Consider the following 16,078-nt stretch of genomic DNA (forward strand, 5'->3'; position numbering starts at 1 on the left):
CACAAAAAGACCAATGGAGCATAATTTACAACAAATTCTTTTATCAATAATAAATCCTTCACCATCCACTTACCTCGATGGAATCCATAAAACAGTATACGAAAGTAATAACATTATCATCATCATGAAATCATATATGAACTGTATAACATAATACTTATCAAGCCTTTTGTAATTCAATCGTTACACAACATATTTTCCTCATTTACCAGCCCACTAGTATCCATGGGGATCCATAGGGGTCCCGCTACCCGTTAACCCTTAACACTTGAAATCATTTCCAGGGCCGTCCCCATTCCCCGTCCGGTATGGGCGCCAAAACTATAAACCTCATTACCCCGTCCGGTATGAGGGTGAAACGGGCCGTCCCCATACCCCGTCCGGTATGGGCGCCAAAACACATAAGATCTCCATACTCCGTCCGGTATGGGAGACCACAATCCCGGTAGGGTTTCCTACGGACCCGGTCCGTCCACCATCTCCCAGGATATCTAGTCAGGCTGACCACATTATACAATTACCCATTTACATAATCTTTCATTCTCTTTTCCCTCAGTCAGCATCATCAATCCACATACAAACAAGCAAAACGGTAACTTATGCCAAACAGACAACATACAGCATCAATATCCCAGTCATTCAATCCATAATCAGTAAAACAGTAAAATATGCACATGAAACTATAAAATGAAAACATCAAACCTCATGCAACATTTAAAACTATAAACAGGCCAAATAACAGTTAACCGACAAACACACTAGACTCGGGCTTCATTAGCGACCTTAAGCAATTTCACACATTCGTTGACTCAAGAAATACCGTTTTATCATTATTGAACTTTAATACCGTGATAGGAGATAGGGTGAAGGGTCCTTACTCGTTTCGGGGTCCGAACACGGCTTCACAGTGCGCCTACAGGTTGTCCCTAATTTTCCCTGAATTTTTTGGGGGCCAAAAAATTACAGAAAACCGAAGCTTACCGGTGGCGGTGCTCTCGGGTGCGGCGGCTCTCCAGTGAAGTTCGTGTTTTGGTGATTCGGCTCCGATAAACCTGTAGAGAAAAGAATGGTGATCACGGTGATATAAAAATTACATTAAACGGAGGCCGGGAAGGGCCTCATCGGAGGCAAAAACCGAGAAGGGGCGCGGCGGCGCCGCTGGGTTTCGGCCGTGTTTTTCAGCCGTTTGGCTGGGATTTTGGCTCCTATTTGGCAACAGGGGAAATCAGCGTGGAAAAACTAGTCGGGGGTATGAAATTTACCTCGATCGGCGGTAGGAAATCTCCCCGGTGCGGCGGCGGGTGGCGGCGGCCGGCTTCTGGTTCGTCTTCTCCGGCGAGGGCAGGCGGCTAGGGTTTTGTGGTCTGGTGTGGGGGTTCTATTTATACCCTTTTGCCTTTTGATCTCAGCCGTCCATTTTGATTTAATCTGGGCCGTCCATTTTTTATTGAATCTGGGCCGTCCATGCGATTGCATCTGGGCCGTCCGATCGCACGCTTATCTGGATCGTCCAATCGCGCATTCGCGGATCGCCAACGTGGCCCGTCCCAGATCGACGTGGTCTTACCACGTGGCAGGTCCCGGTTGGCCAGGACTGCTGACTGGGTCTGCTAATGTGGCTATCGACGTGGCTTTTTTTTTTCACCCTTTCCGGGCGCTACACCTGTTCTGTATAATTCTTCCGCCATTGTAATCACCGATCCTTCTCTATAGATTGACCGAAGCAAAACACCCAACCGCGAATGTGAGCCGGCGGTGCCACCGCACTAGAGAACTCCGCCGCCGTTTAGTTTCGGTAGTTCAACTTTTTTCACTCAACTGAGACCCATTAACGTGTTTTCTCGCAAGGATTGGTACAAAATCAATCAAATTTTGTCGAAAATAGCAACCCAAGGCAAACCACCGCCGCAGACGGTGGTGCCATCGCCGGAGCATGACGGAGTGACCGTGCCGGAATTCTGAAATTGGCCAAAAAGGATTTCTAAAACTTATTTTGAATTTTTTAGGATATTTCTAGGTACTTGAAGCGCATTTTAATCCCTAAAAGAAAAATTCATGGAACCAGGGGACCGTTAGTAGGCACAATCAAAAGTTTAGTATTTCGGACATCAATTTGAGTAAGAATCTCACACTTTATTTCCTGTTATGGAATTGAAGTCTAATTTTAAATAATATGATATTTTATAAAATTTAGAAAATACTTATATTTAATTACAGGTTAATGATGGAGTCGGAGCCAGTTATTATTACTATGTTTAACCGATTACCTAATTTTATAATTTTTAAGTACATGATAATGCACTGAAATTGGTATGATGATGCGATTGTATTCCTTTGATGCATCTTTTACTTGTTTTATGTGATTACAGTTAAATTGAGAAACTAAAAATTAAAGGTAAATGAAAAATTATTTGATTAAGTGGGTGGATGAAACGACAGCCTCACTGGATATCCTGAGAGATGATGGACAGACCGGGTACATGAAGAACCCTACCATGAATGTTGCCTCATACCGGATGGGGTATCGAATTTTGGTAATTTGGCACTCATACCGGACAAGGTATGGGGACGGCCCATTAAATTGAAAATGTTAAAAAAAAATGGGTTCACACGTAGTGGAGACATCCATATAGACCCCCATGGATACTAGTAGGCTGATAAAATAGAAAATTGTTGTTCCAACTGATTGCATATAAAATTATGATATGTATTATGTTATTGACTCTATAGGTTGTTTTTATAAATCTCGCTACGATAAGTAGGTGGTACATAATTTTATTTATAATAAATAAATTTACTTAATTAAGAGCTCTATTAGTTGTTTTTATAATTTCTATTAACCTTTATTTCTGTGTCACTAAGTAGCATGTTATTCTTACTGGGCTAGTGTAGCTCACTATTTCATTAACTATTTCATATAAAAAGGACTAGGATCCAGAGCCCGATCCATAAGAGGGTTGCGAGTAGAACGTTCAGTTTATTCACTTTTAAATTATTTCTTTAGTTATTAGTTGTTTTTTTAAAAAGGTTATGCTCGTAAGCCCTATTTGGTACTTTCAGTTATTGTGTAAAGGATGTAAACCCTAACTATTTATTTCGCTTCAGCACTAAATTTATAATTTATCTCCTTTAGAGTTTTCGGGGTCATTATAGTTGGTATCAGAGCTGCGTTCTTCAGAATCATTCCTTACACAAAATCCTTAGAAAACACCAAAAATAATGAATTATCACTCAACCGTTTCTTATGAAATGCAGGTATAGATAAATGAGGAGATGAAGACCCCAACTAAACCGAGCAGCCCGAGAGGGTTCGCTTCGAGAGGATTTTGACCGATTATTTAAAATGCTAGAGAGACTCATCGCTGCCCAACAGGCCCAGGAGGAAAGAATGGAGCTACCTGACCCTCCCCCATTGCCACAAGTTGAGCCACCCCTGCAGTGAGAATATCCTGAGCCACCCTAGTACGACCCTGCTCCTCAACAGTACCACCCAGTACCACCACAGTATGATCTGGTGCCCCAGCCACAGTACCACTTGGCACCACCACAGTATGCCCCGGTACTCCAACCGCATCACCCAACACCACCACAGTACAATCCGGTGCCTCCACCGTATCATCCAGTACCACCACAGGGCCATCTAGTCTATCATCAGCACAGTCCAATCTCTCTTCCACAGGACTTAGTTCCTCCCATGATGGAACTAATCTACATTGAGAGGTATAAAAGACTAAACCTATCTAATTTTGTAGAGGGATCCTCCTTTGAAGAGGCTGAGTACTAGTTAGCTGAGACAGAGAAGGCTTTCATGACTCTTGGGGTGATTCCCGAACAAAGAGTCATCCTTTCTACCTACATGCTGGTGGGAGAGACAGACCACTAGTGGAAACTCAAGCATGCCACCCTACCTGTTCCAGTCACTTGAGAACAATTTTTGATGGTCGTTCATGCAGAGTACCTTCCAAAGCATCTTCGACATCTGAAGGAAATGGAATTTGCACACCTAGTCTAAGGGGACATGACGATATTAGAATATACTCGAAAGTTCCTAGAGTTGGGCCGTTATTCCCTTGAGAGCATGATGGATGAAGGCAGAAAGACAACAAAGTTCGAGTGGGGTCTCCGTCCTGAGATCAGACAGCAATTGTATGTGTTCGAACTCAATACTTACTCGGTTGTTCTGGCCAATGCATAGTTAGTGGAGAGGAACCTTCGCATTTTTTCTCCAGCAGTGGGGAACCTCAGTCCCTCGGCTCCACACCATAGACCAGCACCTACGACACCTGTTCAACAGAACAAGAGACCCAGGCTGATGACTCAGGCTCCCCCTTAAATTCCAACAATAGGATGCTGTAAGACTTGTCAACACTATAGCAAGGATCATGGGGACCGACCCTGTTATCGCCTCAACAATACCTGTTGCATATGTGGTAGTGCCCAGCATTATGCAAGAGAGTGTTTGAGAAACCAGAATTAGGCCAGACCTCCTATTCAGGACAGGGCTTACAACCTCATTCAGTAAGATGCAGAAACTAGTCCGGACGTGGTACATGGTACGTACACTATCTGTAACCATCTTGCACATATTTTGATTGATACTGATGCCTCACATTCATTTATTTCACATGTTTTTGCATCAAAATTAAATATATTACCTGAAAGACTTAATTATGTGTTATTTGTATCTACTCCTGGGAGTATAACACTACTAGAGGAGATTATATACAGAACTTGTGTCATAGATATAGTAGATAGAAAATTGAGTAAACCTAATAGAAATTGACATGAGAGATTTTAATGTAATATTAGGAATGAACTAGCTAGCGGCGTATCACACCACCATAAATTATTTTTATAAGAATGTTGTATTCAACCCTCCTAATAAGAAGTCATTTACAAATTAATAAAATTTTTTAACATTTATTCCCTCATGGCAAACTTTCTTATTATCAAGTGCTTTAACTTGGCTGTTTTCTCTAACTAGACAAACTCATGAAAAAAATTTGTATTGAAGAGATTCCAATAGTCCGAGACTTTTCGGATGTGTTCTCGAATGAATTACTTGTACTACTAGTGGACAGAGAAGTCGAATTCACCATATACCTTCAGTCAGGCACCCAGCCTATTTCGATTGCTCCTTACCGCATGAGTCGTGTTGAGATGAAAAAGTTGAGAAAATAGATCAATGAATTACATAACAGTGATTATAATGGTGAAAGAATTACGCAGAATGGGAATAAAAAAAGGCCTCATCGGAGGCATTTTATACAATTTCTCGCGGCAGCGCTGCCGGGTTTTGCCTGCGGTTTCTGGGCAATCTACCAGTTTTTTTGCTCCAATTTGGCTACGGAAGTGTTTAAAATTGAATTTCGAGTGAAAATTTTTTTTTTTACCTCTTTAGGCGGTCGGAAGTGGCCCTAACACGGCAGGTGGCGACTTCCTTCTTGACGGCTGGCTCTTTTTCTCCGGTGGGGGTGTCTGGCGGCTATGAGTAGAGTTTGCTGTGAAGAGAGTTATTTATATCCGTCTCCTTTTAATCTCGACCATCCATCACGTTTGATCTAGATTGTCTAATTGCAATTAAATAGGGAGTGAATTTGGATCGTCCATCGTGATTTGATTTGGACCGTTCGATCGCATTTAAATAGGAAGTGGATTTGGACCATTCATCATATTTAATCGTGATCGTCCGATCGCGTCTAATGAGGGAACGGATCCAGATCGCTCGTGCACGTTGGGACGAATCCAGACCATTCGATCGCAAGCATGGGAATCGCCAGCGTGGCCTCCTGCGTAGCACCGCGTCAGTGTTTCTTACCACGCAGCGCGCTTCGGTTCATCGGGGCTATTTACTGGGTGTCCTACGTGGCACAATTTCTTAAATTGTGTTTTGACCCATAGTTTCTGATTTTTATTTAAAAAATACCAACAGAACCTAATTTTTCACCTATTTTTTCCAAAATTATTTTCAATTTCATCCTCCATTTAATTTGTTTCATTTTTACATTAAATAAGAATTAAGAAAATTAAAAAATTATATTTATTCATTAAAAATAATCCCTCACCTTATTTCATGTTATGGAATTGAAGTCTAATTTTAAATAATATGGTATTTTGTAAAATTTAGAAAACATTCATAATTAATTACAGGTTACTAATGGAGCTGGAACCGGTTATTTACTATTATTGTTATGTTTAATTGATTGCCTAATTTTACAGTTTTTGAGTGCATGATAATGCACTGAAATTGGTATGATGATGCAATTATATTCCTTTGATGCATGTTTTACTTTTTTTTATGTAATTACGGTTGAATTGATAAATTAAAAATTAAAGGTAAATAGAAAATTGTTTAATTAAGTGAGTGGATGAAACGACAGCCTCACTGGATATCTTGGGAGATGGTGGACAGACCGGGTATATAGGGAATCCTACCGTGAATATGTCTCATACCGGACAAGATATCGAGATTTGATAATTTGGTGCTCATACCAGACGAGGTGTTGGGACGGTCTGTTTCACCCTAATACTGGATTTTGTATTTAGGTTTGGTACTTTGGCTTTCACACCGGACAGGGTATAAGGACGGTCCGTTAAATTGAAAATGTTAAAAAAACAGGGTTCACGCGTAGTGAGAACATCCCTATGGACCCCCATGGATATCAGTAGGCTAATAAAAACAAAAATTGTTGTTCCAACTGATTGCATATGAAATTATAATGTGTTATGTTATTGACTCTATATGTTATTTTTGTAAATTTCGCTACGGTAAGTAGACGGTAAATTATTTTATTTATGATAAACGAATTTACTTAATTAAGAGCTCCATTAGTTGTTTTAATGATTTCTACCAACCTTAATTTCTGTGTCGATAAGTAACGTGATATTTTTACGGAGTTAGTGTATCTCACTCTTTCATTAACCATTTTAGATCAAAAGAACCAGAATTCAGATACCGATCCACAATAGTGTTGTGAGTATGACATTCAGTTTGTTCACTTTTAAATTATTTCTTTGTTTATTAGTTATTTTTTTAAAAGGGTTATGTCCGTAAGCCCTATTTAGTACTTTTAATTATTGTGTAAGGTATATAAAACCTAACTATTTATTTTGTTTCTGCACTAAATTTATAATTTATCTCATTTAGAGTTTTCGGGGTTGTTACATTTATTGGTTTTTAGGTAAATTACAATTCTATTATAAGTTTTTTTCAGTATCGTCGTAGTTTAATTTCTGTATTTTTTATGGCAACTGAATATTACCGTTTGATTTTTTGTTATTACATAGGTAATTTTCTATTTTTTTTTTAAATTATCTTTTAATTTTAAAGTATGTAAATATATTTAGAATAATGATATATAAACAAGTAAAAAAATCAAATTACGACGTATTAAACTGTTAAAAAAATAATGAAATAAAATAAAATTACATCACAGTTAGATTACGAAATTCATGAAGAATAAAGTATAATTTATTCTATTTTTGTGTCTAAATAAAGAAATCATCTTACTACTTAATTACTATTCTTACGGTCTATATCGTAAATACACACTACAATATGATCACTCTACATATCCCATTAATTAGTTATTATTTTAATTTTTTAGTAATAGTTGTTATCAATTAATATTAGTTTAAAACTAATTTGTAGGAACCATTTTTCACTTAATTGTAGTAATAAATATATTGTAACAAAACTCAAACACTACACTACATCAAAAACAACAAATAAAACCAGAACATAAAGTTTATTACTTAAATAAAAAATAATAAAAAAAAAAAACTTGAAACATCTCACACTTAAAAAAAGTGTTAATAACAAAACATTAAATACTAAAAGGTTCTTGAAAAACCTTAATTTACAGAGGCACCAACAACGTGTTATTGCTATTATCTCAACAAACTATTTAAAGAAAAGTAAACAAATTCTTGACTTTGTCACAAGCGTGATATGTAAGTTGCATTAATTTGTGAGATTCTCTTCCGGTGATATGTTAATATTTGAAATAAATTATTAAATTAATGTCTAAAATTTAATATTTATTATAATTTAGTGCGTATTTTAAATATTTTTTAAAATTTTAATTTCAATCTAGCTTTTTAATTATAAAAGTAAAGTAATTAAATTATTTTTAAAATTTTAAAAATAATAGATTTATTTTAAATTTAAAAGTAATTAATAAATTAAAAAAATAACTCATATTTTTTTAAAATTATTTTTTAATTATTTTAAAATTCAAAATAATTATATCTTTAAATACAATCTAATTATTTTAACTTCTAATAATAAATAGTTTTTAAAATTTTAAAATAAATATAAAATACTTAAAGAAAAAAAAACAAGTATAAACAAACTGTAACAAATAACAAATTTTAAATATTAATTCGATAATTTAATCTTATATCTTTCACTATTAATCCATAAAGATTATCTAAATTTATCACTTTAAAAACCTGGCTGTCTACAAGAAAAATGCCATAACTTACTATCAGAGGAACAGGGTATATAATTTTTAGTGGGCATTGACACTAATTGATCATGGATTTCAACAGGGAGACCGTCTGATATATTCATGGCAGGCATCGAAATCTCTTGAGACACTAATCATCCTTTCAAAAACCTCATAACCAGTCTACTATTCCAAAGGTATGGTAAATTTTATTGCTTGAGTGAACTGAAAAATTTTTCATCTCAGTTCACTGAACTGAAAAATCTTCCATCTCAGCTCACCGAACCCTTCCTTCAAAGTCCAAGTAGCCAAGGCAATAATTTACATTATCGAGAAATTTCGGCATCAAGAGCTCTATATTTTGATCAGAAAAGGAAATGAAGAGGTTAAAAGTCTATCTTGATTTTCTCTGACTATAGCGCTGAATGCCATACACATCTACGATGCCAGGAGGAAAAACAGGATCAGTGGCTGCCCTGACAGCAACATTTGCCACCGCAGTGACATTGGCAGGAGGAGTGAACAGAGGTCCTACAAGTGGGAGCTGTTTTAGAGGTTTTGCATGTTGAAGAATCTGCAGCAATTAAAATATAAATCAGGAGGATGCAATTAAATATATCTCATCTTGTGCGTGGTTTTCCAGACAGTTTGGAGTAGGGCACTGCTTCTACTAAATAAATATGCAGTTGTTTGTAATATCCCTGACTCCTAAAAGACTTAGTTTTATACTCTCTCTTAGAAACTTCAACAACTACTTTCTGATGCAACAGCATTATTCTCACATGCTTTAAATACAGGATGCCAGAAGAGAAGAGAAGAGAGGAAACCCAGAATTCGTCAAAGAGGGACAGAAAAGAACAGAAACTTTAAGTCCAAGAAACATCCTTCAGGTTGTCAAAAACTTGTTCACATCAAGTACAAAGGAAACAGCTTCCAGCATGTAGAAGAGAAAGAGCCAAGGAAGGAGGGAGAGGAGAGGCTTAGCATCACCAAGGCCATATCATACACTGCTTGAATCAGTCAGGCCTAATTTTCAAAATCTTTAGATGTAGCAAGAGTAAAAGGGAACAAACAAGCTTAATAAGTAAATAAACAGCTAAAACAAGAAAATTAAAGAAGATGAAATTTTACCATCTCCATTGGAGAACCAATTACCCCTAAGGGTATCTTCAAGCTGCCAACACTTCGAGTTCCATATATAAAACCAGGCCTGAGAATCACTCCTGAAAAAAAGCATGTCCCATGTCTATTCAGTAGAATCTTTACATAGGGTGAACCAAAACTATAATTTCAATTTCAACTGCTCAGCTATAATAAAAATGAAAATTTTCTTATCATTAACGGTATGATGAGCAGACATGTTATTCTAAATGAAGATACAGACAAACTGGATTCGTAAGGTTCCCAGGAATCTAGAGTAAATATGTCCATTGTTACAAAATGAGCATTCCATTTAACATATTGTTGCGAACTTATAGACAAATGCAATAAAATCCACTTATTATGAACCAGAATCATGAGTTATCATAGGTGAAATGTCTAATGAGCAGAAGAGGGCAGCTCACCTCCATAAGGAAATTTTGTAAGCAACTCTGTTTCAGCAGCTCTCTACATTCAAAAGCATACAAGCATAAGTTTTTGTATTAGAAAAATAAGTGACAGAAGATAAACACGCCCGGCGCCACTTATTTTAACTGAATAACTTAGTTGTCGACCAGTTTTCCATTTTGTTAATGTTTTTACAGCTGTGTTATATTAGTTACTACACCTCCAAAAACAAAGCTAACAGTAGAGAATAAGTATAACTTATCTGACACCTGTTTATTTTTCTATAAGCAAAGTTAAGCAGCCGTCTATCTCCTACATCATCAGTTGAAGGGAGCCATGGCAATTCTGGTATCTTTATACATAGGGGCGGCATCAAGCCAAGTTCATCAGTGAACAGTCCAGACTCGGATCAGTCAAAGCTCAGCTCAAGTTCAGTTTGACTAAGCTTTGAACCGAGGTCAAACCTATTTACAGGCTTGTTACTGTTACCGAGCCAAGCTCGGATTGGGTGAATATTCAGTTTGAAAATTTGCACACATGTTAAAGATTATATATTACGTGACATGATATAATATAATTTTATATATTAGGTGACATGATAATAACTGAGAAATCTTGTGACAAGCAGGAGATCCCTGTGACAACAGAAGGGCGGAAACGATCAAGCAATAGTGTGCTTCCAGGGCACACTAGGAAGTGTTCCGGAACTGAAAGTACTCAAACAAGATCCACTTAGGTCCAAGTCCAAGACCCGAAGGAAAGTAAGTTAGGAATCCATAAAGAATTAAATGGATTCTAACATCGGCCTAAGAAAAGAATGAATCAGAAAAGATGGAAAACGAGGAAGCTATTGGGCCTCAAGGCCAAGGAGAGGCTCGGCCCACGGATCCTGGCCCAAGTGGAAGCCCAAAACATAATTTGGGTGTGGGTACCAATTGGGTACACGTGAGTGGTTGAATACACGTACGAGCGAAGACATCTGCACATGCGGGATTTCCACCAGCGTGGACAAGCACGCGGGGCATGCGAGCAGCAGCAGCCGCATGCCACAACACACGCGCACAAGTGCGCACACAGCCAGCAGTATGCGCAGCATCTGAGCATGAGCAGACAGCCCCAGGTGCACGCAGCAGACTGCGCGTGCGAAGAGCAACCGCATGCCCTGGTACGCGACTCGCATGCCAGAAGCATGCAGCCCGCGCAGCCACGCACCTGCAGCATGGGACCCACAAGCCATTTGCAAGCTACCCACAGGGGACTAGCGGGCAGCAGCTGTGTAAGTCCTTTAGGACTATTTTTCTTCCCTTTTTCCTAATTTTCCCAGGATTCCAGCAAGCAAGGAACTTCTATAAGTATTTTCATGTGTTTAAAGTGCAAAATTGGAGAAGTTCTACTCAAATTGGAAGTCCAAAGGAGATCAAGCCACATGGAGATTTGGATAAGAAGAGAAGATTATTTTATTAATTATTTTGATTACTTTTTATTATTTTATTAAGTTCAAATAAAGACTTAATTATTTTAATATTTTCTTTTAAGTGTTTTAGTTCAATTTTGTTTAAGAGTTTAAATAAGAATTTGTAATCTTGTTATGAGTCACATTAGTACATAAAAACCTATATAACGACTTTAATCCTTAGATTGTACTCAGAATTCAGTTATTCAATAAAATTCAAAGCTTTTACTTTCTTAAAATTTGCTTCGCTAATATTTTACTGTTCTTCAAGTTTCTTCAAGATAGGAAGTTTCTAAAGATTTGTTGAGTCAAGGAATTATGATCGAATTATCGGGTAAGTCATGACGTCTTTTTTTATTCTTTTTATTTCCCTAGTATCTTGAATTTTCATGTCATACATGTGGGTGCAGTTTCAAGTAAGGAGGGTAAATTAATTGGTTAAGTCCTCTGATTCATACGTTGTGTGAGGTTCCAGGAGTCAAAATGATTCTTCCTCAACCCCTCCCATGTCATTAGGTTTTGTTATAATATAGATATAATATATATATATATATAGATTTATATATCATAAATAAATATATAGTTAATTCCCATCTTGATTGTAATCAAACTTGAGTCTGGTCAAGCTCAAGCCTTTTAATATGTTTTCAAACCAAGCTCGATCCTAGTAAAGAAAAGCTCAAATGAAGAATTGGCTCAATCAAGCTTCGAGCAAGCTCGAACTCACTCGAATGTTTAATTATTCTGCTACAGTCAGCTCGTCTTTGCCCGCGCGGCAAATCAGGAGTGCTTTCAGATGACATCTACATTTGTGACTGCACAGCTAAATTGATTGGAGAGAGTATCCAGGAAACAAAAGTTTATAGTTAAGAAAGCAGTCTTTTACTCCTGCAATGTTCTTAAAAGCCAAGAGACGTGTTCGTATTTACTACAGTTTCCGGGAATGGTATTCCTCAACTTTTTTGCCCCTTTATTCCTATCATCATTTCTGATTCCTTTTTCCCCTCCTTTCTCAAATTTCACTAGGGCTGGGGGATTGCCATTAGTTTATGATTTATACTTCTAGCACTTATCTTACACCATACAATATGGCATAATAGTACTCCAACTTCTAACCTTGCAGAGAAGGGAAAACATACAAAAGCGTTTTATGTAATGGCTTTGCTCTATAACTTAGGATACAATGTTAAATTTCTAATACTGCTTCAGGAATCATAAGTACAGTACCTTTCCTTCATAATATCCTTGCAATAAGTAATTTGCCACGCCAAAGTCAGCAGCAGAGATATAAACAAATCTTTTCACACCTGAAGAAAAGACAAACAAAGATAAGTAACAAACACAACTGGAATAGAACTATTAAAAGCTGTTGCTGACACCATTAATATCTGTATAACTCTCACTTGCTTGTCCTAAGTCCTAAAGTATGAACACAAAATAGGTAATCACATACTATGGCCGATTAGCTATACTAAACTCCTGACTCTTCAGAAGAATCTTGAATAGATAAGAAAACATATGTTAAAATAAGTACCAAATAAATCAATTACGAAATTGATGAAGAACTAGAAGAGAAAGACATAATCACTCTTCACAAGGAAAAAGAAACTAAGAAAATGCAACTGTCAGATGGAAATTACATGTTCATAGTGACAATCTACGCTGTAAAAATTCTCTCACTTACTATTTTTGCATAACTCACTGACTACAGACGAATGGCCACTACAAAAAAGTGAATTTGCACAGGAGAAAATTCTAACCATCTCAATAGCTATACCTTTCTCTGAAGCAGCTCTAATTGCATTGATGTTTGCTGTCCCATTAATCTTGTACATGTAGGAGTTGGTGCCAAAACCACCAATACAGGAGACCTAGACAGATATTATTTAAAAAAAATAAAAAAGAGACCATTAGATCAGCCGCAAACCAATGAGTCCAACAATATGATATTCTCTAAGAAGGAATCAGGAAAAAAAAATTGAATATGAATAGCTTGTTGATTCAGTACGTACAACAGAAGTCACTCCATCAAGAGCTTCCATCCAGGAATCAGATGAGAGAAGGTTTCCTGGAAATTATAAAAGGTTCAGAGGCACTTTACATATACTGAGGCCAAATTCCTTAAGATCATATTTAAAGAAGTCATACCTTTATACCAAGTCACATTATTAGCCCAGGAATCATGTAAAGATGACCTACCAGACCTAAAAGTGGAAGCAGCGAATAAGTTTGAAGATAAAGTAAACAACCAAATGAACCATCAAACACAAGCTAAGCAGCAAATCAGAGCCAAAGGCAGCGGTAATAAATCCACTATGAGGCAAATGTAAATGGATGAGGTCACTTTGCCAGTTCTTTAAATGTCAATCATGAACAAATAATGATTGTTAAAAAATTTTCAATATTAACAGAGTGTCTAACAAAGACACCTTTGTTAATTAATGCACATGTCAACAGGCTGCGAGACAAGAAATTATGGTGATTTCAAGTCATAAAAAACCTATGATCAGTTTCGGCAGTCCACTATGAAATACTTTCAATTGCATAGTAAAAATATATTTTAGTTAAAGAATGATGAGTCTTCCATGCATCTTGAATCTTTTAATCATTCTTTAAACATAATTAAAGATGTATGGAAGAGTGCATCATGCATAAAGGTTTTCAGCTTTTTGGCTAAAGGGAGATAGGCTAGTAACATTAACCAGGTCAAAATAATACAAAACGCTTCCACTATCAAAAAGTGAAATAAGAAATTACCAGGGAAATTGAAGCATCAAAATGAAAACAAATCTTAGTAAGGAACCTGCTAATGCTGGCAACAGAAATGCCACGATCTAAAGCTTCTCTACAAACATGTGAGCCAACAAATCCATTCCCACCCAACACAAGTAACTGAAAAGAATTATGTATACGTCCAAATTTAGGTAAATATCCAAAAAATCAAAAGAAAGAAACCCATGATTTAGTTGGCCAAAAATATATGATATAAACCTTCTCTGTTGGAGGTGGTGGCACATTAACTGTCTCTGCTTCCTGAACTTTGAAGGGCTCATCAACCTTGTTAGAATCAGTTTGTGAAGAGACATTTACAGTCCCTGCTTCTTGAACCTTAAAGGGCTCATCAACCTTATTAGAATCTGTTGACAAGTATCTGCTGTTCCCGGATACAGAGAATGCACTATTTGGGAAAAAGGAGAAAAATCAATATTGTAAAATGATGTTATCTTGCTAACTAAAAAACAACATGATGCATTCACAAGATGAATCAACCACAGTTACATATAAGGCCAAAATACCAAAAGCCACCTCAGAAACAATTAGCCCTTGAAGCAAACTCCAGTATGAAAGAAACAACAAATATAGCTCCTAGAAAGTTATTGATGTCGGAAATGCACCATGGGCATATAAAATTAGGAGTGAGAATAACAATCGCCCAACCAATTAAGGGCGAGAGATTGGATACTGCTTTGCAACTTTAGAAACAATGTTTATGGAAATAGTATAGGCAACTATCTACCTTTCAATAATTTCATTCGGAGATATACGTGACCAAATGCTCATGTTTACCTGCAAATTCTTTAGTGTTTTCTTTTGCTATGTTCTTCTAATAAGGGATATCCCAAAATCGGCAGGACTCAACTAAACCATAAATCTGTTAACCTCGTTCCTTAAATCCACATTGAAACAAAAATAAATAAAAAGGAATAGAGTAATTTGAATATCTGTGGAGGCAATCGTTAGACTTTTCCTTTGCATATATAGGTAAGTCATTATGGCCCTTAATAGTACAAAAACCCACCTCTGCACTAATTATGAATTCATTTCCCCTTCTGTTAGAAATATTATTTCTATACTGAATATCCTGTAAGCTGCAAGATTAACACTTTCAGAAGATTACCCCTACAACAAGAGACGCAAAAATATCCAACACGCCAAGCCAAGCTATTATTTACATAAATCAACAAGACATTTAATTTAATTAAAAAAATTTCGATCTTTTCCTGTCTTCCATAGCAAGCGACGATATGCCACTAATGCAAATTCCACAGTAAGAACCAACAAAATTGCTAAACAACTCAAAAGAGAATCACCGATATAAGTAACGACCGAAGTAATCCAACCCAAAAAGAAAAAAGAGAAAGAAAGAATATAGAGAGAGAAGCAATTACTTGAGTTTAGCGAGTGAAGGGCTAAAATGGAGTAAACGCGACGCAATTGTCCTCATTCTCTCTAATTCTCTTGGCCGGAAAATCTAAAGTTTAATCAATTGCCTTCTCCTTGATTAGAATTGCTCTATGAGAAAATGGTGTTAGGTCTGCGAAAGGTTGTGACGCCGGAAAATTCTGGATGTGTTCGAGCGCGAGAAACGTCGTCTCGTACTCCTTTGAAGAAAGAGGGTGAGATCGGAGAGAACAGGTGGAGCATAATGGTAGTGACACGTACAAAGCACACGTGGCTCATTGTAAACCTAGATTTGACTCTATCAAAATAATTAATAAGACATTAGAAGCTCTCTCCGATCAGAAAAAAAGACCACATTAAATCTACCATAATTGAATCTAACAAGTAATTGGTATTCCTCCCAATCATCATCACTCTTGCTCTTTTTGACATTTGTCAAATTGGA

General features: G+C 36.9%; 1 protein-coding gene across 2 annotated transcripts; it reads right to left on the reverse strand.

Annotated features, from left to right (window-relative positions):
* Positions 1-8,637: 8,637 nt before the first annotated feature.
* Positions 8,638-15,813, reverse strand: LOC110818591 (NAD(P)-binding Rossmann-fold superfamily protein). 2 transcript variants are annotated; one of them, XM_022047507.2, is made up of 10 exons: positions 15,621-15,813; positions 14,443-14,629; positions 14,255-14,343; positions 13,600-13,655; positions 13,464-13,519; positions 13,229-13,322; positions 12,679-12,758; positions 10,016-10,058; positions 9,582-9,673; positions 8,638-9,024 (listed from the first exon to the last, which is right to left on the reverse strand). In XM_022047507.2, exons 1-10 carry the CDS (start codon positions 15,674-15,676, stop codon positions 8,845-8,847), a joined length of 933 nt encoding a protein of 310 aa, XP_021903199.1. In that variant the 5' UTR covers positions 15,677-15,813; the 3' UTR covers positions 8,638-8,844. The 2 variants fall into 2 exon arrangements, with proteins under 2 accessions (XP_021903199.1, XP_021903202.1); XM_022047510.2 differs by lacking the exon at positions 8,638-9,024 and adding an exon at positions 9,334-9,476.
* Between the last annotated feature and the right edge of the window lie 265 nt (positions 15,814-16,078).

Source organism: Carica papaya, chromosome 7 (genome assembly GCF_054855325.1).
Source record: "Carica papaya isolate Zhongbai chromosome 7, ASM5485532v1, whole genome shotgun sequence".
NCBI classification, from domain to species: domain Eukaryota; kingdom Viridiplantae; phylum Streptophyta; class Magnoliopsida; order Brassicales; family Caricaceae; genus Carica; species Carica papaya.